Source organism: Peromyscus leucopus, chromosome 18 (genome assembly GCF_004664715.2).
Source record: "Peromyscus leucopus breed LL Stock chromosome 18, UCI_PerLeu_2.1, whole genome shotgun sequence".
Taxonomy (NCBI): Eukaryota; Metazoa; Chordata; class Mammalia; order Rodentia; family Cricetidae; genus Peromyscus; species Peromyscus leucopus.
The window spans coordinates 23,116,888-23,142,202 of record NC_051078.1 but is presented as its reverse complement, the minus strand read 5'-3'; the positions used below and the strand labels follow the sequence as shown (position 1 = coordinate 23,142,202).

The 25,315-nt window shown below is 36.7% G+C and overlaps 2 protein-coding genes and 1 pseudogene across 2 annotated transcripts in view; all 3 read right to left on the bottom strand.

The window, feature by feature from the left end:
- Acss3 (acyl-CoA synthetase short chain family member 3) overlaps window positions 1-25,315 on the bottom strand; it is a 171,750-nt gene that overhangs the window by 112,310 nt on the left and 34,125 nt on the right. The window contains exon 3 of the mRNA XM_028873024.2: window positions 1,736-1,924. Coding sequence (XP_028728857.1) covers window positions 1,736-1,924 — 189 coding nt within the window. The remainder of the gene's footprint in view (window positions 1-1,735; window positions 1,925-25,315) is intronic.
- Window positions 6,901-8,084, bottom strand: LOC114695629 (annotated as a pseudogene).
- Window positions 20,612-20,952, bottom strand: LOC114695630 (60S ribosomal protein L38-like). The gene has a single exon (XM_037196784.1). It carries the CDS (start codon window positions 20,883-20,885, stop codon window positions 20,688-20,690), a length of 198 nt encoding a protein of 65 aa, XP_037052679.1. The 5' UTR covers window positions 20,886-20,952; the 3' UTR covers window positions 20,612-20,687.

Below are 25,315 nucleotides of genomic sequence, written 5' to 3'. Positions count from 1 at the left end.
CTTCTAATTTGCAGGTCAGTGATGGATAATTCTTTTAGATTTTTTTTTTTTTTGATGAGCCCTAACTCAATGTTTTTAAAAAGAAAAGCAAAAAACAACTAACTCAGGTGGTTAATTCACAAAATATTTTCCCAGTTCTAATTCCTAATTAATTTTCAGATGAAGCAAATATGTAGTCTTAGCGTGTGCCTGCCTCCCAGGGGAATTCCTAATATTCTAACTCCTTGCCCTCCTAGGAATGTCCCATTTGGGGCTTGTGTAACTGCAAGGTCAGCCATCTCCTCTTTCCTTCCTTCCTCAGTCTTCCCACGGCCATTTCCCCCCACATATTCACAACTGCTTTGCAAATAGACTACCTACCAATACTTCTTGCTCAAGCTCTTAGAGTCTCCCACACTGCAAGGCTGTCTTCCTAACATCACTTCAAATGCACCACTTGCCTGCTCCAAACTTCGCTCTGCTATTTCTGTAGGTTCAGTGGAATCCTACCTAGCGAGCTCTCTCCCTACATTCTGTCACACTATCCTGCATGCTCTCTCCCAGATGACTTTTCTTCCTTCTTGCCTCTAACTCTTGATTTGTATTGGTGGTGGATCTCATTATCGCATTCTGGTCAACTAGGAAATCTTAGTCAAGATCCCTCCTAAATATTTCTGTTTTCCAGGAATCCCTCTTTAGCTGCCCCAAAAAAGAAAATGTCCCTACCTTTAAATTAGAAAGCTATGCAATTTTTGTAAAGTTTTATTGTGACAAGGATATCCTCATCCTTCTGTGTACTCTCTATGGTCACTTCACTGCTACACTAGCAGCTGACTGACTACACCAGAAACAAGGAGGCACACCAATCCTAAAACATTTACTGTGTGGCCCTTTATAGAAAAATATGTGGTGACCCCTGATAAATTCATGAAATGATAATGTCGATCATTTTTAAGTGAGTCATATAAGCCGCAAATCATGTACTAGATCATTTAAGGTCATATCTCAAGAATCTTTCACAATAGGTTTATAGAATTTGTTATCTTGGTACCCAATTTCAACACGTGACAGCAATCTTCCAAACATTCATTCTTAACCCTGTACCTATGTGTCAATCTTTCTGGGTAATAATAGTTTATTACCCAGTTCCAAGGAACACACATAAAGGGAGATTTGTTACCCAGTTCCAAGGAAAGTATCAAGGACTTAGATACATGTAAGGAGTAAACTATTTATCACTTGTCTTTCTTGGGTGTCTTACTCATGTCAGTACATAACAAGATAACACAGAAGGCACATGCATGCTTCATCTCCTATTTTATATTCTTCTAAACACTTAGCACGATGTTTGGTATGGTAAGAACTCCAAAATTAATGTATGGTAAGCAGATATGTGGAAGAAAGAAAGAAAGAAAGAAAGAAAGAAAGAAAGAAAGAAAGAAAGAAAGAAAGAAAGAAAGAAAGAAAGGAGGGAGGGAGGGAGGGAGGGAGGGAGGGAGGGAGGGAGGGAGGCAGGGAGGGAGGGAGGGAGGGAGGGAGGGAGGGAGGGAGGGAGGGAGGAAGGAAGGAAGGAAGGAAGGAAGGAAGGAAGGAAGGAAGGAAGGAAGGAAGGAAGGAAGGAAGGGAGAAAGAACTAAATTTGAGTATTCCATTTGAAATGAAGATCAAATCATAAAATAATACTTAAATGAATTCCCCAAAATTAAGTGGTATACTATAGGCAGCTGAATGACTTGACCCTAAAGAACACACTCACCTTTGCATGATCAATGCGGGTACTTAGTTCCTTGGATGCAAACCCTCCAAATATGAGGCTGTGGATGGCTCCTATCCTTGCACATGCCAGCATGGTGTATATTGCTTGTGGGATCATGGGCATATAGATGACCACAGTGTCACCTTTCTTGACACCCTGCTTGACCAAGACACCAGCCAGCTTAGAGACCTGTTATGAGAATCATCAGAACGCCATTATTTCCCTAAACTTGAAGTTGAGATAGTAAATCTAGAAGACAGCCATCTACATTGTGACAAATTAAAGAAGTGTGGAGAGTGTATTTAATAATGAAGATAATCGTTTAGACAGGATGACATAATGTCTCCTCACTTTAAATGATTGCATATGAAAATTTCCATCATTGTGTCAGAAAACTCCAGGGCTTGCATTCGCTTACTCAATAATCATACAGCACATTTACTAAGCAACTTATCCTGTCTGACTTGTTATTTGTAATTGGTGATGCATATTGAAAAAGAAAACTAGATTTTTCCTTATAAAACTTACATTCTAACAGTCTGTTAAGCAAAGGGAAAATAAAAGAGCTATAAATTTAGATATACGGTGGATTAACTATGAAAGTAAGCACATTTAGAGAGAAAACATGGCTATATATGAAACATCAAAAAAAGCAGATCTTACTGTATTGTTTTTTCTCATTTATAGGCTAGGTAATTGAGGCTCAGAGGTAAACTACAGCTAACCAGACATCATACGACTAGTAAATGAAATAGTGAGGAAACTATCACATTCACTGACCTCATATCCTTTGCTCTTTTTAAGAACTCAAGTCAATTTTTCTTTATATTTTTTATACTAAATATTTATACAAAATAATTATAGAGTAATTTCATTTTGGACCAAGTATACAAGCCTCTTTTCACTTTTATCATGCATTGGAAGATCAAATATAAAAATGTCTTTCTCTTAACACATGTTTTTGCAATTTCTAGTAAAAATATAGCAAAACAAATCATAGGCACACACATAATTTGCTGTAGGAAACATTTTCACACCCAATTAGAGCAGGCTGTGTGCCCAGACCTCACTTATAAGTTCAATATCCTATCACTTTAAAACTGTTCTTTCATTTAAAATTATTATTTCTCCCAAAATGGAAAAATAAATATCTGCTCTCTCTCTCTTTGTCTCTGTCTCTCTGTCTCTGTCTCTCTCAATCTCTCTCTCTCTCATTGCTATCTCTATTACATGATTGATCAGATCTGTAAATAAAATAGAACAAATAAGACAGAAATCTCTACCTTCTCAGTATTTAATTTTAGCAGAAGGAATACCTGTAATTAAAGATAAGTCCATGTGTTTTATTCAAAGATTATCAATCCTATGAGAGAAGTAGGTATAACTGCCAATGAGATACTGGAGAGAGACATCCCAAGGAAGTCACATTTTAGCAAAACCTATAGAAGGCTAAGAATAAGTAGTTATCTACAAATATCCTATCAAGACAGAGAGAGCCAAAGGTGGTCATTGTCAAGTCACCTGTAGGGCCCAGTGGGCAACCATAAGGATTACGGCCTTTTGAAAATGGTTGTTCAAGAAAATGAGCAGAGGAGGCATGAGGAAAGGAACTGGCCACACAGTTATTACTGGTTCTCTTCACTTCTTTCTACCTCTCTTTCTGATGAATTTTAAACAATTCTGAATTCTGACCATTTTTCTCTAAGTTGAGGTCTTTGATAAAAGAAATGGAAAAGAAAACAAAAAAACAAAAAAACAAACAAAAAAAAAAAACAAAAAAACAGTAGCTTAGTGTTTTATTTTTCCGAGTACTATAAATCTTATAATGGAGTTATAAGATTTCTACCCAGAAAAAAATGTTTCTACCCAGAAAAAAAGTTATACAAAATATACACAAAGGAAATAAAGATCATAAACTTAAATTCCATATGAAGCTCAGAAATGGAAATAAACACTAGGGAGTTATAGCCAAACATTTCAGCATGCAATCCCTACAGAAATCACTATGCCAGTGTAATATTGGGTTATTACATTGCCCAATAAACCATTTAGTGTAGTGTTCGGAATAAAATTGCCTGTTTACAAGTTTAACATTAACATTTTGAATAATGTCTGTTACTGAATTAAAATAGTTTTCCAACAAAAGCTAATCTAGGAATAATCCTGTGAATTGTATATTCTAGTCTTTCTCACAAATGGCTGGAAGATGCTCACAATGTTTCTGTCCACTGAAAGAAATGAAATCAAGAGATTCAAGGCCTTGCTTTTAAAACTAAGATCTCAGAGAGATAAGGCATTGGCCAAACATGACATCAAAATGAGTTTAAATTGTAATCATATTAGATATTAGCATGTAGGCAGCATGTTAAATTTCTTAGGCTTCATATATTCTTTTGTTTGAGTGTGAGCTGGTGTACCTTTGAAAGCAGTTTGGTCCCCATGTGGTGATATGAAGTGGCCAAAGTTTATTATTTTATTTGTATTTTTTTCAATTTTCATACACTATAGTTTGATCATATTCTTTCCCTTCCCTCTAACTCTACTTCTTTCCCTCCCTCTTGACCCACCTAACTTCATGTCTTTCTTTCTTTCTTTTAAAAAACAAAACAAAACAAGCACACAAAGATTATGAAGTGAGTGTATTTTGTGTTGGCGAACTGCTCCTGAGAATGAGACCTATCCTGGAGTGTGGTTGATATACCCACTGTCAATACACTTCACTGAAAAAAAAAAAAAGACTGATTTTTCCCTCTCCTAGCAAATATGAATTAAAATAGCTTCTTGGGTAAGGATGGGACTTTGTTCCCATTTCCCATTCTCCATGCTGAGAATTTGTCTGGCTTGAGCTGCCACAGTTTCTGTGTGTTCTTGTGTGCATGGACCCTGTTGTGTTTGGTGAATTCTGTTTTTCAGAGTCTTACATCACCTCCGGTGCTTACAGTGATTCTGCCTCCTCTTCCACATAAATCTTTGAGCCTTAAGGGTATGGGTGTAATAAAGACATCCCATTTAGCAGTAAGTGGTCCAAAGTCTCCCACTCTCTGCACATTGTCCATTTGTGGGTTTCTATGTAAATTATCATCTACTGCAAGAAGAAGCTCCTTTGACTTGGGTTGGGGGAGGCATTGATCTATAGTTATAGCATATATATATATATATATATATATCATAAATTATATATATAATATATATATTATGTTTACATATTAAGCTTTATCCAAGATCCATAACATATCCAGCCCCAGGTTCTTGGCTTCTTTGATAGTGTCAGATGTGGGTTTCATCTCATGAAGCTGCTCTTATATCCAATAAAAAGTGGTTGGTTATTCCCATAACATTTTTGCAACTTTGTACCAGTGGGTATGTCTTATAGGCAGGTCAGCATTGTAGCTTTCTATAGTATCTTTTCTGGCTATATAATATATATTACCTTTTAACACTATAAATACTAGTCAGCAGAGGGTGGAACTTATTTTCGAACTTTAGCTCAATTTCTCTATGTTTGATGGAAATAAGCATGTGGTGTATTCAGCAGCAGGGTCTTACCATCGGGTTGAGGACAGCCACCAACAGCATTAGCAACAGTCTGTAATCTGAAGAGCAATGATTCTTATGGATACCCACATGTAAAAGAATGATTTAGATGGATGGAACTAGAAAAAAATCATCCTGAGTGAGGTAACCCAAACCCAGAAAGACAGTCATGGTATGTACTCACTCATAGGTGGATTCTAGATATAAAATAAAGAACAATCAGACCACAAAAAAAGAATTATTTAGATCTGTATCTATAACCCTGCATAAAACTCAACTCCAAATGGACCAAGGACCTCAAAATAAGACCATATAACTCAATAAGACAGAAAAGAACGTGGAGAGTAGGATCGAACTCATTGACACAGGAAAAGAATTTTTGAACAGGATCTTAATAATGTAGGTTTTGAGAACAACAACTAATAAAATAGAACCTCATGAAAATGAAGCTAAAAAACTCATGAACAGCAAAGGACAACATCATTCAAGCAAAGGCAGCCTACAGAAGGCAAGGGAGAATCATCTTTACCAATTGCACATTTTCAGAAGACTAATACCTAGACAACACATAGAACTCAAAAACTGAAGAGCAAAAATCAATAACACAATTAAAAATAGAATATAGAGCTAAACAGTGAGTACTCAAGAAATGAAACATAAATGCTAAAAACAAAAACAAAAACAAAAAACACTTGAAGACCTGTACAATACCCTTAGCCACCAGGGAAATGCAAATTACAACTGCTTTGAGAATCCATCTTATTGTAGTCAAAATGGCTAAGATCATTATAACAAATGACAGAACTTATTCATCGCTGATGAGAGTGCAAAATAGTATGAAAATCAGTGTGAAGGCTCTCCAAAAAGTCGAAAACTGATCTACCACAAGATCCAGCTATACCAGACTTGAACATACACCCCATGATACATTAGCACAGGGAAACTTGCTCATCCAAGTTCATTACTGCTTTCCAAAAAGTGGAAATAGCCTAAATATCCATCAACTGGTAAATGGATAATACAAATGTGGTACATTTACACAATAAAATGTTATTCAGCTGTTAAGGAAAATGAAATTTGCAGGTAAATGGAGCTAGAAAAAAAATCATCCTAAGTGAGGTAATCCAGACTCAGAAAGACAAACACTGTATGTTTCCCAATAGGTATATATTGATATTTTCTTTTAATTAATTTTTTATTCTTCTGCCATGCATTACATCCTGACCACAGTTTTCTCTCCTTCCATTCTTCTGAGTCCTCCCCACCACCTCCCCTCTCCCTCAGATCCACTCCTCCTTCATTTCCCTTCAGAAAAACAGGCCTCCCAGGGATGTCAACTGAACAACAGCATAATAAGTTACACTTAAACTAGAGACAAACCCTAGTTTCAAGGCTGGACAAGGCAACCAGTAGGAGAAAAGAGGTCCCAAGAGAAGGCAAAAGTTCCAAAGATACCCCCACTGCCATTGTCAGGAGTCCCTTGCTTTTAAGCATTAGATATGTGCTTCATTTAGAATATCCACAGAGATTAGGTAGATCATAATGGACCAGCAGGGTAGAAATATCTTCCAAGGAAGGAGAAATAGAATATACTATTACAAAGTGATAAAATGGACATTAGAGTAGGAGGATTAGATGGGTAGAGGATGCAAGAGCAATATGAAGGAAAGATATAAGCAAGGATAAGTAACACTAAAGACCTTGTTTTCCCTTCCACAGCTTATAGAAACTTTATTTTCCTTCTTTCCTTCTTTTGTTCAAGAGTCTTCAGAGAAGCTCAGGACCACTGATTGTTGGTTCCAACCCACTCCATGGTCTCTGCAGAGGAGCTGCTGACCATTCCTCACGGGCTGGCTGGACACTCCAGTGTTCAGTAGGGAACTACTGGATAGGCATGGAGAGCATTTGCTTACACTCAAACCAGTTGGCTACCTTTGACTAAGATGCAGTGGACATAGGAGCTAATACAGTCCATTCACTCAGAAATTCCTCCTTGGTCACAACCTTTTTAGTAGTGGCCTGTTCTTCCTTCTCAGTCTCTTCCAGATCTCTGTAGAAGTAGAAATGAGGCATAACACTCCATGGGTGCTCATGGTAGATCCAGCGACACATGTGGAGAATGCACAGGCCAGCATCCACCACCACCTGAGACCCACTGAGTGAGCCCCTTTGTGGTTGCATGGAATGGCAACATCCACACAGCACAAAGGAGGATCTGTTACAGACAGCAATGGTGGGCAGGTTGGCATAAGAGGCCTCTGTGGCTGGCACGTGGTCAGCCTTAGGATCAGTCACCACTAGCAGCTGTGACTCCCTGAAGGCTGATTGGATTTGGTTAATGCAGGTCCCAAGTGTGAAGCCACCAGCAATTAGTGTGGTTCCCGCAGCAACAGCAAACTTTAGGAGGGCTAGTTGACCAGTGTTCCCGGAGGAGAAGAGGCTGAGGTTGATGTCAGCAGGGTTCTTACCAGCAAGAATTGCTTGAACTGTGAACAACAACATATTCCACGTTCTCTTCAGATTTATGGTACAGATACCACCACTTTTCATTTTACAGATGGACTGCTCCATCTGGAAGTCAAGGTTGGTGCCAGGTAAGTGGGTTTCTGTGGCAGGGCAATTGAGGACATCCTCTCCCTTCATCTGCAGGACATGAAGGGCTCCAGTCATTGTGTAAGTTTCCCTATAAGTCATGATGGTAATAAAGAACAATGCCATGTTGTCCTGTTGCTGGTCAGTGCAGAAAAGCTAACGTCCTGAAAAGTTATGGAAACCCTACTGATGTAGAATCTTCCTAAATATGGATAAAGGGATTCTAAATGGTATTACAATATAACAAAGGAAACAATGGCCAAACTAGAAATCATATGCTATCAAATAATATCCCTACTACCCAGAATGGGTTACCTTTTTTTTTTTAGTAGTGGCAGAGCTTTTAAGAGTTGAGGTCTAAGAAGAGGAAATGAGATATCATCTTGGCAGAAATAAATGTAGTTCCTGTGGGAACCAAGTGGGTTCTTGTGAGAGCAGTAAATACAAGAAGAAATCACCTGACCTAAGAATATCTATTATCTCCCATCAGCTGCATGATATTTTTCTCTCACATATTATTCTATATAAACCATTCAGCATCAAATATTTTGTGATAGTACAAAACAGACTGAGACAATGTAACAATTCAGAGAACCCAGTGATTTCCTTGAAAAATAGGAAGGCTTCATAATACCAGGCCTGTTGTCCTAAAGGACACCAATCAACTGAACCTGATGGTATCTGAACTATTTACTCACTATCCTGAGAACATTCAATATAAATATTATTTATCATATCACTTCAGTTTAAAATACTTTTCTTCAAAAGCCTAGGTATGTATGTTTATGCCATGATCCCTACACTATAGTTCCACAGCTGTAGAAAAGCTGTGATACATACCAGTATCTGATTTTTCTCTCACCCACCTACTTATATTTATATTATGTACTTGGTTTCTGATGGCATCTGTGCTGTCAATCACTGCTTTGACTGACAGTCCATCAACTTAGGCCTCACCGGTTCTGTGCAACGACTAGATGGAGTACAATTGACCTTGTTGTAGTTCATTCCATATCAGGATCCTAGAAATGGTCTGAAAGCTTAGCATGAGCAATATGCAGATAATAATTGTTTTTTAATAGTTTCCAAAAATCAAGTGTCACACTAACTTTTTTCATTGTAATTTGAAAGTAAAAATTTTTAAATTTACACTTAGAACATATAAGCAATTAACAATTTCATAAAATTAAATGCATTCATTCGATTAAATGATGCAGAATTAGCCTGTGGGTTATTAGGACTAATCAAATAAAATTATATTTAAAAGAAGAAAAGGGAAAGTACACTTGAAATAATTATATATTGTAAACCCTTCTCCAATCAATAACAAAAGTACTAGTTAACAAACAATATCTGGGGAAACACATTACTACATTTGGGGACAAATGACCTGATGTAATTACTGAAAATATCTATTTTACTTGAGATCAGATATTGATCATTGCTCCTACATTCCTACACACAAGGGAATGCATTCACAAGCATTCATTTTTAATGAATAATTTTCATTTCACTATGTGTCAACTGAGTGTCCATATACATATTAATGAAAAAATTCACTATTTGAAAACTATTTAAAAGCTGAAATTAAACCAAAACTATCTAACTAATATGTCAGGCATGTGCATGTGTTCTTATAAAAAAAAGCTTCTAGAAAAGTAGTTTTTGAAGACAGTGAGAATTTACTATATTCAACATTAAAATAATTTCCAAGCAAACATGATACTCTAGAGGATTGCAGCAGTTGTGAGAACAGCTTCCTGATGGAGAAAAGGTCACGTTATTAAAAAAAGAAAAATAACAATTTCCTAACTGATAATATCATGCCATATATATTCAAGAGTGAAGTTTATTGTTACTTTTCTAAAACATAAAATAATAAATATTTTATATTTAAGATAACACTGTTCTATTTTGGAAGAAAATATTATAAAATATTATCCTACACTTAAAACAGTTATCTGACTGTTGGAAACATTTACTGTAATGTTTCCTCTGGTAAAATAATTTTCTCCAATGAAGAAGTAAATATCATTACCAATAATAATAATTTTGCTTATTTCCACTTTCCTCACATGTGAATTTCTATCGATATTTTGCCATTTTAATACTATGCATTTGTAAGCAAAGTGTAATGAAGAACTATTCAATTCAAGTCTGAAATAACTACAATTTCAATAATCTGTGTGCTTTCAACACAAATGTGAATTCCATACTATATTTCACAGAAAATTAGTTCAGTCCCACATTTCTATGGCCTACATGCTCACAATCTTGAAAAGCGATATATTTTTCCATTTCTTTAATAGTCACATATGTTGAAATCTACACCTACAGCATCAGAATTTAGCACACCCTGAACGCAACACCTTGTTAATTTGAAAACAGTCCTCTTACATAGCAAGGCATTAATGATAGAGAAAATAATTCTATACCAAGGAGAAGTTCAAGGTCTAAAGACTGGGAAAGGTCATTGATGCCTATCATACACACAGCATGGCAACAGTGTGTGGGACAAAAGGAAAGGAAAGATACAGACAAAAGTTAGGGCCTCAGTTTCCTCTGCCTTTTTAACCATTTTGCCATCTTTGAACTCTAGGTGTTGATAATTGGGGAACTATGACTATCTCCCACCTCTACTCACACGACTACTTCTGCCAAATCATTAATCATCATCGTATGCATCATCTGATTGAGAAAGTCGCAGCAGTTCTGAATGGGTATGACAATTCTTCATTATGAAGATATGAGAGGTTTAGAAAGGTCAGAAAACCATACCAAACATGCAATTTGTTAAAGCCCATTGAGTTGAGACTTGTCCTAAGAACAATGCTGTGTTTGTCAGCTTCAACTTCTAAAACAAAATAATTGAAGGATTAAACGTGCAAATAAAGGGATTTTTTTCAGCTCAGGGTTCTAGAATTTAGAGTCCAAGAATACACAGACCAATGGCTTTAGATTTAGCCAGGATAGCACATCTCACTGGAAGGATAGGTTGGAGAAAACTTAGAGGCAAGAAGATATTAGGGTTCAATAACCCTTTAATGAGCACATTTCCAATGAACTAATGATCTACCAGTAAACCTTACAACCGAAAGATCTACAGTATTTCTCAATATGCCATTTTGGGCTCCAAGCCTTTAACACAGGGACCTATAAAATATTGCATGTTCAAACCACACAAAGGGTAAAATAATTGCAAATTGCTAACTGTAGAAATAAGAATTTTACAAATTCTTGAAATGTACTGGTTATTTCATATATCATAGTTGTGACACTTATGATTAAAAAATAATGACAAATGCTCATTGTAGAGTATAGAAAAAGGCAATTGATGAATTCAGGGAAGTAGAAGGAAAGAAAGTTTTTACTTTTAGTTACTGTATACACTGTCTATAAATTGATAACAATCAAAAGCTTGGATGCAGCGGGAGAAGAGAGTGGAGATGAACTACTAAGTGCAGATACTTACTTGGCATTCCATAAATTATCTCAGCATTTGAAGAAAGATATGGGGCAGTGCAAAATAGTTGTTTACAAATCACATATGTGTTAACAAAAGTCATGGGAGCAGGAGTAATCATGTATGCAACGTGTGTAAAGACATAAGAAAGCCTAGAGGAGGGGTAAAGAGGGGCCAGACAGAGAGAAAAGCATTTATAATCAATAATGAGAGAACACAGCAGCTAGGAAGAACACAAATGGAAGCAGGCAGAAGGGAGAGCTGGGTTTCCAAGATGGTAAGATAGCATAAAGAAAAAATGTAGAATATTGACTATATATTGGTATTAATAATAATAGAATGGTGATTATCTGAAGTAGCATGTTTTAGAGAGTTCTAGGGGAGCATGTAATAAAAATAGGAAGAAGAAAGCATTCTATCATTTCAGAATTAACTAGTATAGTAATTAAAGGCATAGCAGAAAGATTTTATTGTTTTGTTATTTTTAAAATTTGAATTAATTTTAATTGATGTAAAAGAGCATGCACATTGTACTTACTAATTAGATTCCATGTGATCTTTCAATATATACAGAGATTGTGTACTGATAAAGACAGGTTAAAATAGGCAAACACAGCTTCTTTATGGTGAAAAAAATTCATAATCTCCTCACTTTGGGAAGTGCACAGTACATGGTAGGTGCCCATAGCAAAAATATGAAGCATGGTTTTAAAAGAACTAGCACTGATTGAGGTTACAAGGGTCCAACAGAACAACAGATGGGAAGATCTCAAAGACAGACTTCCTGGTCTCAAGGAAGGAATAATTGTGAAGAGAGAGAAAGCATAAGCAGAATGTGTGGGCACAGGAAAGTCTGTAGGTTTGATACAGAAAGTTTCAATCATAGCTCCCAGGTATGAATTAATTTTTCCTATTAAGCTTGAAGGCCTGAGGTAGAAGGTCAAAAGTTTAAAATGGTTTTTGAGGGAAGAAGTGAAATTTATTAGAGAGGGTTTAAAAAAAATATTAAAAGACAACATCAAGGTTCCAGAGGTTTTAAAGCCTGAATGTATACAGGACTGACTACCATAGACCTGTTATTTTTCTTCCAAAGTATTAAACACATTGGGTAAAGATGTGAAAAAAAAGAACTGATCCAATCCTATAGTTCTGCCATGCAGTTTGTCTTAGTGAGAGTGTCTATTGCTGTGAAGAAACACAATGACCACTACAACTCTTATAGAGGAAAATATTTATTGGCATGTCTTATATTTTCAGAGGTTTGGCCCTTTATTATCATGGTGGGACATAGCAACATGCAGGCAGACATGATGCTGGAGGATCTGAAAATTCTGTATCTTGACCCAAAGGCAGCAGGAAGTGAACTGAAACACCGATTGTGGCTTGAGCATATATGAGATCTCAAAGCCAACCCCCACAGTAGACATACTTCCTCCCAAGGCCATACCTGCTCCAACAAAGCCATACCTCCTAATAGTGCCACTCCCCACAATCTTCTGGGGGCCAATTACATCCACACCATCACACAGTTAAAACAAACAAAGATGTTTGTGGATAAAATCTGCAAACTGAGGCACAGCAGAATCCTAGAATTTATTTTTTTTGGGGGGGGACAGATTGAAATTAGAAAATTCAGAAAATAAATTTGAAATCGGGGTTCAGTACTTTTAATGTGTTTATTTTAAAACCCCTGGGGTTCTTAAGTAATACAACCATATCATACTTTCAAACAGTTTGCATTTTAGACAGACTACTCTTAAAATACTTTTTTCGTTGTTGTTCTCATGATATATTGTCACTATCTAAGGCCTCTTCTTTCTTTGCCTTGCCCTGGTGTCTGAGTTACTTTTCTATTGCTATGATAAAACATCATAAGGAAGGCAACTTATAAAGGAGAATGTTTCATTTGGCTTACGAATTCAGAGGGTCAGAGTTGATGATGGCAGAATGATGGACGCTGAGAACTCACATCTTGATCCACAACCAGGAGACAGAGAGGGAGATTAGGCATGGCAGGAAGCTTTGTGTCTCACAACTTGCTTCCAGGGACTCACCTCCTCAAACAAAGCCATACTTCCTAATCCTTCCAAAAAGAAACCATCAACTGGAGACCAAGTATTCAAATCTACAAGCCTATGGGGACCGTTATCATTCAAACCACCCCAATTGGTTAGGTTTCTGTGGTCTCCTTGTTTTTGTTTAACCACACAACTCCTTTCTAGCCCATGTTGTCACATCTCTTGAATGCAGATGGAGAGTGACTTTTAACTCCACGAAAGAACTGTAAACCGGGATCATTTCAATTCTTCACTCTCATCATCCATGTACCCAGTAAGTCGAATCACACTGGAGAGAAATCACATTTCCGGAAATGTGAGTTCAAGGGTATACATTGTGTTCATTTCCCTCCGGATTGTAAGTATGGTAACTTTATGGATTTTCATTATTTAACACATAATACTTCAGCCATATTGTGAGTTAATGGTTAATGATGTCTTAGTTACTTTTGTACTGCCATGACGGAACATCAAGTCCAAGGCGACTTGTAAAATTAAACGTTTAATTGGGGGCTTGTGGTTGCAGAGGGTTACAGTATATGACCAACATGGTAGGGAGTTCTTTTTTAGTTTATTTATGTGTGTTGTGCACGGGTATGTGTGTATATACTTGGTTGTGTGTATGAATGCAAAGGACACATCTAGTGCCTCTATCACTCGCCACCTTATTTTTTAAGACAAACCGTCTCATTGAACATGAAGTTTACTAAACATTTTGGCTATTTTATTAAGCTGGTTGGCCAGCACTCCCTGCTGTGGGATATCTTTCTGTAGTCTGTGAATACGTGTTGCTCTGATTGGTTGATAAATAAAGCTGCATTGACCTATGGCAAGGCAGCTTAGAGTCAGGTGGGAAATTTAAGCAGATATACAGAGAGAAGAAAGGAGAGGAGAAAGAAACGCTAGATGCTGAAGTAGAAGCAAGATGGCAGCAGACCAGTAATGCCCTAACCATGTGGCAAAACACAGATTAATAGAAATGGGTTAATTTAATATGAAAGAGCTAACTAGTGAGAAGGCTGTCATAGGCCATACAGTTTGTAATTAATATAAGCCTCTGAATTATTTTTTCATAAGTGGCCAAGAGACCATGGAACTGGGCAGGACTGGAGAAACGTGGGACCATGAGTCCCCAAGGGAATGGAGAAATTTCTGGCTACAAATCCCTAAGTTCCTTGTTTCTTCACTGGACTCCCTAATTCTAGGGTTATAAGCAGAGATGGTCATCCCAAGGCCTCATTCTAATACAAATGCCACTTTACCTACTTCTCACCCTCAGCATACTCTGCATTCATTGGCTAATGAAGACCATTAAATACAATAACCTATGCTTCTAATTCAAGCCAAATCCCTCTTCTCTTGAACTAATGAAATATTCAATTCAGAGTTTCTCTAACTGAGATCTGTAGTAATGTTTTCAAAGTTCATTTTTTTTGTAAGAAATCTTAATTATTTTTTCATTTTCATTAACATCGTAGCTTTTCAAAAGTGAATAGAGAATCATACTCTGGATGATTTGGGAAATCATTTAAATTAACAGTGGGCTACCTTTTATTATATCATGGAAATTAAGACAATGGCATCATGGAACATGGCATAATCACAAGTTTTATTGACATCCAGTCACCTACATGTGGTTCAAGAATTGAGGCATTAAAGAGACCATGTAACCAAAGCCAAAGCTCAGTGAATTTTTTTCAGTCATTTAGCTGTAGGAAGACATTATTCACTATGTTAAATTAATATATTAATATAGCAAGTAGTTCAGTGGTTTGCAGGTTTGATTTTTTTATCCTATTTATCAGATTGGTTTGTTCATACAAGTATGTGTGTATAGAAAGAAAAAAAGAGAGACTAAGAGATTTAATTATATATTAAAATGCACCAGTCAATAACAAAAAATGTACAATTTTTGTTTTGTAAAATGTTTGTGTGTCTCATAATTTTGAAGGAAAAAGATTGATGAGATTATCAATTAAAAGATTCATTTTCTTTATTTTTTTTCCTCTTGTATTTTAAAGAAAGGTTGGCATAAAACAAACAAAAGACATCATCAGAAACCATGCTTATTTAGGTCAATTCTGTACCAACTATTTAATTAAACATCCAATTAAACAAATACCAGCACTTCCACAACATGGCAGCTGCTCTGGAAACATCCAGCACAGTTTGTGGCACCGGACTCAAGCACAGTTTGCAGAACTGGACTGTGCTCCTATTAGCCTTCATGACTTTGTTACTTGGCTCATCCTAAAAGTCAATCAATGTCTGTAAAGTACCCATAGGAAACTAGCAGAATGGAATAAGAAACAAAGAATGGAATAGTGAAGGGTATCCTCTCAGCAGCTGGATGTTTTCAATAACATTTGTATCACTCAACCAAAGACTCTGTGTAGAAATAAGAAGGTACAGGTAGGTATAAAACACAAAATAGTAACCAATAAACAAAGCAGGTATGATCAGAACTTACCATAAATATTCATATATACTAAATTTCCCATGCAAGTCACATATGATAAAATTGCATGCCTTTGTAATATCAAGTATGACATGAAAAAAAAGCCATCAATTTCCCCTGATCTAGAATCTTGACAATAATTCAATTTACTGTGACTTTCCATTCCTTATTCAAATTTATTTTACTTTATGATACATCTCTACAAAATGCATACATATAAACATAAAAAGTGATAAATGATTCAAGTGGAATTAATTTAAATAATTTTAATAACATCATTTCCATAGTGTTATTATTTTATCTAATTGAAAAAAGCTTGTGAGAAATACTTTGTTTTGTGTACTCAAAGGCAACTTTATTTCTATCACTTTAGCCACTCAGAGTTCCTCAATATATGTTAATGAGCTTTATCCTCTACTTCTTAGGACATTTATGCCAGGTGAAATGATTTTATAATTTTTGTTGTTAATTATTAAAGGTCACAAGTTGAATTGTTGAGGTGTTCAGCTGTACTATTGCTGAGTGTAGAGCAGGTACATGTGCTAATGAACAGAAAGATGAATAATTCTCTAATTTCTAATTCTCCCTAGTTTTTTCATAAAAGTATTTTTTCTTTCATATTTTGCTCATTTTTAACATTAACATTGGCCTATCTTCCTCCTTTATTCTCTAACAACCATACATCTTCTTCCCCCACTAAATTTATTATGAGCACCAGATCTAGAGCCACCACCAGTAAGGGCCATTTTAGCTTCTGAATATGGACCATCATTGTTAAATATGGCAAAGGTGAGTCTTGGCAGGATCTTCACAACCTCTGGACACAATCTTGCAGAGGAACCTATTAGGTAAGAAGCACACATTTCTATCTGTCTTTCACGACTCCAATAATATATGTATCATTTTTGGGGGGCTGCTAAACCTTGGTTGGTTCTTTCTTCATACTAATGATTTGTTAATGGTTTACTATCTAAGTCTTGTTCCAGCAGTATCACAATATATTCAATTCCTTTTGTGTCATTCTCACCAGAAAAAAAAAATGAAATATTTGGGTTAAAGAATTATAACGTGCCGGGCGGTGGTGGCGCACGCCTTTAATCCCAGCACTCGGGAGGCAAAGGCAGGCGGATCTCTGTGAGTTCGAGGCCAGCCTGGGCTACCAAGCGAGTTCCAGGAAAGGCGCAAAGCTACACAGAGAAACCCTGTCTCAAAAAATGAAAAAAAAAAAAAGAATTATAACGTATCCATTTTTATACCCTAATATAAGTAATGATATACAATCAACATGCACTATAAGAGTAATGTTGCACCAAAGAATGCATTCTTATTTCTAAGCAGCCATTAAATGATACTTTATATTTAGCTCCCACTCACTTTAGATTCATCATTTATTGATGTTAATAGAATATAATTATTTAAATGTAAGATCTTTAGTTTATGAATGAAATAATTCCCCGCAGCTGACATCTGGAAATGTCCATCTAACCCACCTGACTATACTCTATCCCCCAGCTTTCCTCTTAGACAAAGGTCAAATGGTAGGTCTAGGATGGCCATCTATGATACTTTATATCTTTCTCACCTTTTCTAGAACTGGAGCATCTGTGCTTTCACTACAACTTGAATGATGCAAATGACAGCCTTGAAGAATGGGATGAAGGTACAATAAGATTTACTGGAATTGGGTTTGGTCAAATTGAAAGAAACTAAACTACTCTATTAGCGTTATTTTATTTTTATGAGGGAGAAAAGACTGCTTCATCCTCACTGTTTGAGAGCAGGGTGAGGAAGGTATGACAGCAAGGTCTCCTGGCTGTGTAAGCAGAAATGTAGGTCCAAGATCAAATACAAAGGGAAACTGAGTACTGAAATTTTAACAGCTTGGCCTTCAGACTGTGGGTTGCATAACTTCTTGGAAAAACTTTAAATTATGAAAACCACGCATATTATATGTCTATGATGTTGTATCTATCATAGATATAGATACATAGGAGAGAAAAAGAATGAAATAATTAGTAAGTCATTAGTCCAGTGGTTCTATATGAAAAATTACATAAGAACAATCCTTTATTGGGTAAAAGTAAAATAAGACCTCAAATATGGGAGCAAAGGGGGCACATGCAAGTAACTGATAAATCAGAGATTTTTTGCAAATATTGTAGGTATAGCCAGAAATGTAAGCCAACATGTGAGTGTAGGAGAAATACCAGAAAGCCATGGCACAGGCTGTCTCTGCATTATCCTACCAGAAAGCCATGATGCAGACTCTCTCTACACTATCTCCCCATTGCCTATATCAATGAAAGCAGTTGTTCTAGGGCCATTTAAGGTAAGTCATGCCTACTCATCTCCTCTTCTGACCACTATCATCTGCTTCCATCCCACATTTCTTGCATGCTTCTACAGAGAAGACAAAAATGACTCCTTTAGCAATCTGAAATTTTCCATTACACTGGGAATAAATACAGACTTGATTATAACACGAACTTCTAAAAGTCTTATCATAAAAAACTCAGAGCCTGATATTGGGGTGAAAGCTGAAAGATTAAAGAAGCAGAGCAAGCCACAATCATCACCTCTGACCTCACCATCTCCTCAGACTGAAAGAGCTCCAGCCGAAAAAGCCTTCAGCTGAAAGGGACGTTTCTGCTGAAAAGTCTTTAGTTCCTGTCTCCTCACACTTCACATACCTTTCTCTGCCCACTCATATCATTTCCTGTCTCAACTTTCCTAGTGCTGGGATTACAGGCCTGTGACTCCCTAGTATTGGGATTAACTGTGTGTGTTATATTACTGCCTGGTTCTGTTTCTCTCCTAGACTAAGTCAATCTCATATAGTCCAGGGTGGCTTTGAACTCAGAGAGATCCAGATGGATCACTGCCCCCTGAGTGCTAGGATTAAGGGTGTGTGCCACCACTGACTGCTTTCTTTGACTAATCTAGTGGCTTGTTCTGTTCTCTGATCTTCAGGCAAATTTATTAGGGTACACAATATAACACCTCATTTGATCTTGGTCTGTAAGTTTCTACATGGTCTGTCTTCCCGTCATGACCGGCTACCACTCTCCTCTAGATTTCCCAGTGGGCCAGGTCTACTTTAGTTTCACAGTCTCTGCACAACAAAACTTTTATGTAAATATTCAAATGTTATTCACTACATTTTGCTCACGACTTGACTGAAGGTCTATTTGGTTGGTGACAAGCCTCTACTTTGGAAATATCTCCTGAATGAAAAAACCCAAGCCCCTCGATAGACATTGTTTTCCTTTTCCTTTTGTTATAGTGAATTATCTTTTTACTTCATAATGTATTTTCCCAAAAACAATTTGTTTGCCCTGTACACAAAAACAGTGTTATTCACTATTGGAACTCATAATGTACCCAAAGTGCCAATATGTGGATGGGATATGTGCTTTGCGTAAATACATTTGATTTCTTCATTTTAATTCCAGAATAAGGACTCTAAAGGAAAGAGTCTACTGATTTTGTTGAATTGAGTTGTTGATAGCTCAGGGGTGAGCCATCTTGCAGACAAGTCATTTAGTAAAGTCTACCATGTGTGGGACAAATTCATTAAGAACATACAAGAATAAAGACTATGCACTAGTTTTCCAGGTTTTGAAGATGACACCACAGGGAAAATGTCATAAGCAGAGCTTTAAATAGGGCAGGGTATGGATCTTCAAAGTTAGGGAACACAGTAAAACAGGGACTGTGTTCACCCATTAAAAATAAAAATCCTCATTTGGAAATTAAAATGTGGGAGGACAATGATATTTTTAGAAATAATTATTTCTCTTAGTCACAGACTAGGCTTGTCTTTACTTTTTAATGAATGTTATTGAATGTTCTATTCCTGAACTCTATCAGCGTGTGATATGATCCTTCTCTGTGGGAAGCCTATTCCAGCTACTGTGTAGGTTAAAAGATGAATAAAATATTGCTCTTACCCACGGGATTCTTTTCTCCATTCAAGAGATTACATTGGGACGTTAACAAGTTGAGTAAAAGGGGAGAAGAAGCTAGTCCTTTGGAGGAAATTATACGGGAGATGCTCTGGGTCTCATGGTGGAAAGACACCATCTGGTACATCAGGAAGTGGCAGGAAGCTGGTTTTTACTCCAAACAGTAATCTTGATTTCCGAGATAATATCATCTCCAAAAACCAAGCTGAGAAAATTAAAGGGGCTTGTTGTATTGCTGCTATTTTAGATTGACGTAAAAATACCAGGCAGCTTTCGTTTTGAATAAGTGATTCTAAATACTGGAAAATGGGGAAATAGCAAATATTAAACCATTGTTGCCTCCTTTTTGTGAGTAGTTTCCTTATATTGTCTATTAAAATTGGACTCTGACTTGTTTCCTTTATTTTGAACAGTCTCCAAATCTAACAAATTTTCTAAGTTGTGAAGATTTTTGAAGCAACTCAAGTTAGTATTAAGTTGATTATAACTTGTTTTTAAATTAAATACAAGTGCTTCTGCTAAAAGGCATTGTGAATGCACGCGCGCGTGCGTGCGTGCGTGCGTGCGTGCGTGCGTGGGCGTGTGCGTGTGCGTGTGCGTGTGTGTAAAACACTACATCATAAAATTGACTCACAAGGACAAAAAGGATTATGAAAATTTTTTGGACTTGATCACTCAAAATCAATTTAACCAAAGCCATTGTTTTTTTTTTTTTTGTTTTTTGGTTTTTTCAAGACAAGGTTTCTCTGTGTAGTTTTTGTTGTTGTTGTATGTTTTTTGTTTTTTGTTGTTGTTGGTTTTTTTTTTTTTTTTTTTTTTTTTTTTTTTACTTTTCAGGGGTTTTAATGGTCAAAACAGAGAGGTCTGGTTCATTTCAGCTCCTTCACTGCCAAACCGGGGGCAGGGACTGTTTCAGCTTCTCAGCCTTCTCCTTGTCTGTGATGACCAGGGTGTAAAGGTACCTGCTGCAGCGAACCTTGAACTTCACATTATCCTTGTTCTTCTTGATCTTGACAGATTTGGCATCCTTGTGCCGGGCTGTGAGCAGAAAGTCCTTGATTTCCTCAATTTTCCGAGGCATGGCGACGGACGCTCAGCGCTGGAGACCGCTCAGCGGCGAGAACCGAAGAGAATTCTCTGTGTAGTTTTGCCATCCTGGATCTCGCTCTGTAAACCAGGCTGGCCTTGAACTCACAGAGATCCACCTGGCTCTGCCTCCCAAGTGCTGGGATTAAAGGCATGAGTCACCACCACCCAGCTAGCCAAAGCCTTTTAATATTAGTATCAACCCAGATTATTTTTGTAGGTTTTTGTTTTTGTTTTCATCTGCCTTAAACATTGGAAATCATGTTTCCTCTTTCAAGACATTGTGCCAGAGAGTATTTGTATCCAAATTGTTTCAAAGAGTAGCTAGGAAGAACATCAAGGTGTAGTTTTTTTTGTTTTGTTTTGTTTTGGGTTTTTTTTTTTTTTTGTTTTGTTTTGTGTTTTCATTAGTTACCTTAAAAATAGAAAAAAAATCTTCTCAGCTTCAGATTCATAAAATCATGTAAATTCTAAAACTTGTCTTTTAAAATCTTCATCCTTTTTCCTAAGAACTTAAAATATTGAGGAAGCTTTCTCTTAATTGTGAAAAATGATTCCTCCCCAAATCTGAAAACGTGGCAGACTAGCAAAACTGGAAAAAAGTGACTAGGTGGAGGCTGTGAGTGAGAACTTCTAAAAAGAGGGTGTAAATGGGTGGGTCATCCAGGATAAAAAAAAGCTCAGCTCCATCACCTCTTGGAAAAAATGAACTAAAGCCACAATGTGTCATTGCCACACAGGAACACACATTCATCAAAAGGGTCCAAATTCAATAGGCATGCAACTGTCAACAGTGTTGGAATATTATATTCTCATTGAGCAGGGAGGAACAGAAAATTGCTACAGCCACTGTGCAATAGCAAATCACTCTCGGCGTGAGCCATAACTGAACTAAACACCTCATTCCTAAATGTATCCCAATCCAAATGTATGCAGGTCAACACCAAGATTGGCAATGCTCTTAAACAGGCACTTCCCAAATAACCAGACCACGGCCTCTGGGGATGAAATGAATGTCAGAAACAGAAAGTTGGGAGAGAAAATCCATAAACATAAAATATTACGTTATTCAATTTTATAAAGTTTAAGCGTAAGCATATCTCACGAATGGTCAGTACATGTCAGAGTTGCATTCATATAGGGACTGGATGAGAAATAACTAAGGGAGTGATAATGAGGGCTTCTGGTATACTGAAGCTTGGAATACTGTGCTTCCTGATCTAGTTACATACAAACATTATTTGTAAAAAAAAAAAACCATAATAATGTATATAGATAGCATTTGATTTTTATTTAAAACTATATATAAAACTGAACACATTGCATACTGGAGAGAAATACATGCATGATTGCAATACAATCTACATACATTAGCATCACTCTTATCTATCAAGCATCAAAACAATAATTTGTCTTACAGACATAAATTTTTTAGTGGCATTTCAGTGCTCATTTGCCTTTTAGTATTTATTTGGATACCTTGAGATATAAAATAGATGAGATAATGCCTCCTTTTCTCTCAAGAAGGCCATCACTAGCAGGGATAGATTTGAGTGGACAATACTGTGCCTTGGTTTTTGGGTGTCTGCTTAAGAATAATATCAATGTCAATGATAAGAGAGCATCCGGCCGCTTTCTCCTGACCTATTTCTGAGCAGATGGATTTCATACTTTGAAGAGAGCATTCTGAAGAGCAGAGATTGGAAGTGGACTTTTCATGAAACATAGCCCATGATTACAGAGTAATTTTCTCTGCTAAATTATTAAGCCTTCATAATTATAGCTACAGCTATAATTATGTTGCAAAAATTACCTTTAATAAAGATAATAGGCACTTTAGGTGGATTAGATCTGGAAAATTTAACACACACTATGTTTTATCAATTTCCCTCATATAGCTTTATTCATGAAAAAAATTCTCAGGTGCCCTTCATGGAAGGTCACCTTTTTACTTAGTGAACACACAAAAATTCATAATTGCTGGAATAACAAAAGCTAAAATCATAACTTAATGATATATTAGTAATATATCATAATCACAATGATAAATTCAACGTTAAATTAGTGACATTCAACATAATATATGTGTGCTCGTACAAACATACATGCCTTTGATTTCACTGAGATTTATTAAAATAATCTGTTAACCTTAAAGGAGTACAATAAGTATATGCATGTTTCCCAGCATGCAGATTTCTCAGCTGCTTATTTTGAAGAACCCAAAGAGAATCCATATATCTTGGAGAACCAAGCCAAATAAAAATAAGTTAGGAAAGGTGTTCAAGTTCTGTTTCTAATGTATATACTAGAGAATTCCATTCAACAAAATACAATAAACTTTAAAATTTCAAATGGTAGTGCATTCACTCATCCATTCATTCACTTACTCATTCATAATTCAATACATATTCACTGTGTGTGTGGCAACATTCTACAGATAAAACAAACATGTCTGTCCTTATAAACCTTACATGTTGAAATTAGCAGCACCACTCACAAGCATATGCATAAAACCCAAGGAACAATATTGAGTAATAAATAAGACAGCGAAAGGGGGCTATTGAGCAGTGTGGGGAAGAACACTTATAGTTAATATGATCAGAGAAGATATTAAAGATGATAAAACAGAACAGACAACATGAGTCAGAAGATACCTGGAGAGTGTAAAACTCATTTCAAGTACAAAATAAGCAATTGGACTAAATCTAGTTGTCAATCAGGAAGTTTTACTAAATCCTATTTACTCTTGACCCCATTAGGTAATACTATGGTTTCCAAAAGTGTCTGTCCAAGATATTTGCACCAAGGTTCAGCCTCCGGAGCAGTACTACAGAAAGAAGTCATGGAACCTGTAGAGGGTGGAGCTTCCTCCGGTCACCAAGGTTGTGTCTGCAGAGAAGGTCATGGCTCTTTGGCTTTTCCCCTTTTTTCTGACTCCCAGCCGTGAGGTGAGCAGTTAGCTTCACCACACATGGACCACCATCGCCATCCACTACACATCACAGGCCCAAAGAAATAGGTCCATGCAATCTTGAAGGGTAGCCCCAAGTAAACGTTTTGTCTTTATCAATTAGTTATCACAGGGGCTGGTGGGAGAGATGGCTCAGTTGTTAAGAGCACTGTTTGTGCTTCCAGAGAACTCAGGTTCAAGTCCTAGTAACTGCGTGGCAGCTCTCAGTGGTCTGTAATTCCATTTTGAGAGGACTGTGAGACCTCTTATGGCCTCGGAGGGCATATATGTGCACATATACATGCAGAAAAAAAACACCCATACACTTAAAAATTAAAGATAAAAAATAATAAATTAGCACAGGCAATTGATACAGCTGAGTAAGCAATACCAAACACCAGTGATTTTTTTCTATGTTTTCCCACAGAGTACAGAGTCTAGCCCTACTCTGACTATGTATTACAATTGAATTTTCATATTTTTTCAAAGAGAATTATATTATTCTTTGTAAAAGGAGGGATTTTCCCAAGGTATTATGGGTTATTATTGGATATAATTTATTATTCCCTTAGACTGAGAGCATCTACCCCTAGTAAAACCTACTGAAAATCAGCCCTAATCACTTACCAGAGCAGATAATTTATGTTACTCTTCCCTTTAAAATCTATTTTACCTTAGCTTTCTTTGTTTTATTAAGAATTTTTTTTCATTCATTTTACACACCAATCAGTGGGAAGAGGGGGATCTCTGATTGGTGTGTAGAATTTTCATATTTATATATTTTCTCAGCACTTGGTAATAAGAGATTTGTCCAGTTGTGTTATCCTTCATTCCAAATGAAATTTGATAATCAAAAGGTAAACATATACGGAATAGAGGGTGGACCTTAAACAGGTCTCTAATCCCTAGACAAACATCTCAGCCAAAGGTTGTTTAAAATAATCAGACATGCAGATAACACAGCCACTTCGGAAAGGCTCTGACCCCTCCTTTAAAACTGTCAGTCTTTCTTATAACTGAGTCAAGTTAGCCTAAAATTTGCAGTTTATTAATTAAATAAGAGATATTAAGAAATTGAAATCAAGTTTTACCCATCCAAAATGCCAAGTGAAAAAAAATGAACGAAGGCAGAGGAAATGAGCCCAGGTGCAAAGATTGTTCTTTCTGTTTGTTCTCAATGGCATTGCTCATTAAATCTTTCTCTGTCTTCCTCACTTAATAAAACGGAGACTGTGGGGAGTTGGGAGCAGGTAATCAAAGCAACAGAACAACGCCCCTCTCTCTGTGTGGAACAGTTCTTCCTTGAATACTTTGGAGCAGAAAGCCTGGAGAACCAGGGGCTGACAGGCGCTGAGGGAACTGCCCTCTTAAGGACGTTCATGTCAGGGTAAACCGAAACCAGTGAACTAGCACCGAAGTCAACAGAGTCTCAGAGTCCAGATTCAGCATGAGGAAAGAAGATGAGAAAGCAGAAA

Bases quoted from the DNA above. Each gene is read 5' to 3' on its own strand.
- LOC114695630 (XM_037196784.1), bottom strand. From the start codon at position 20,885: ATGCCTCGGAAAATTGAGGAAATCAAGGACTTTCTGCTCACAGCCCGG.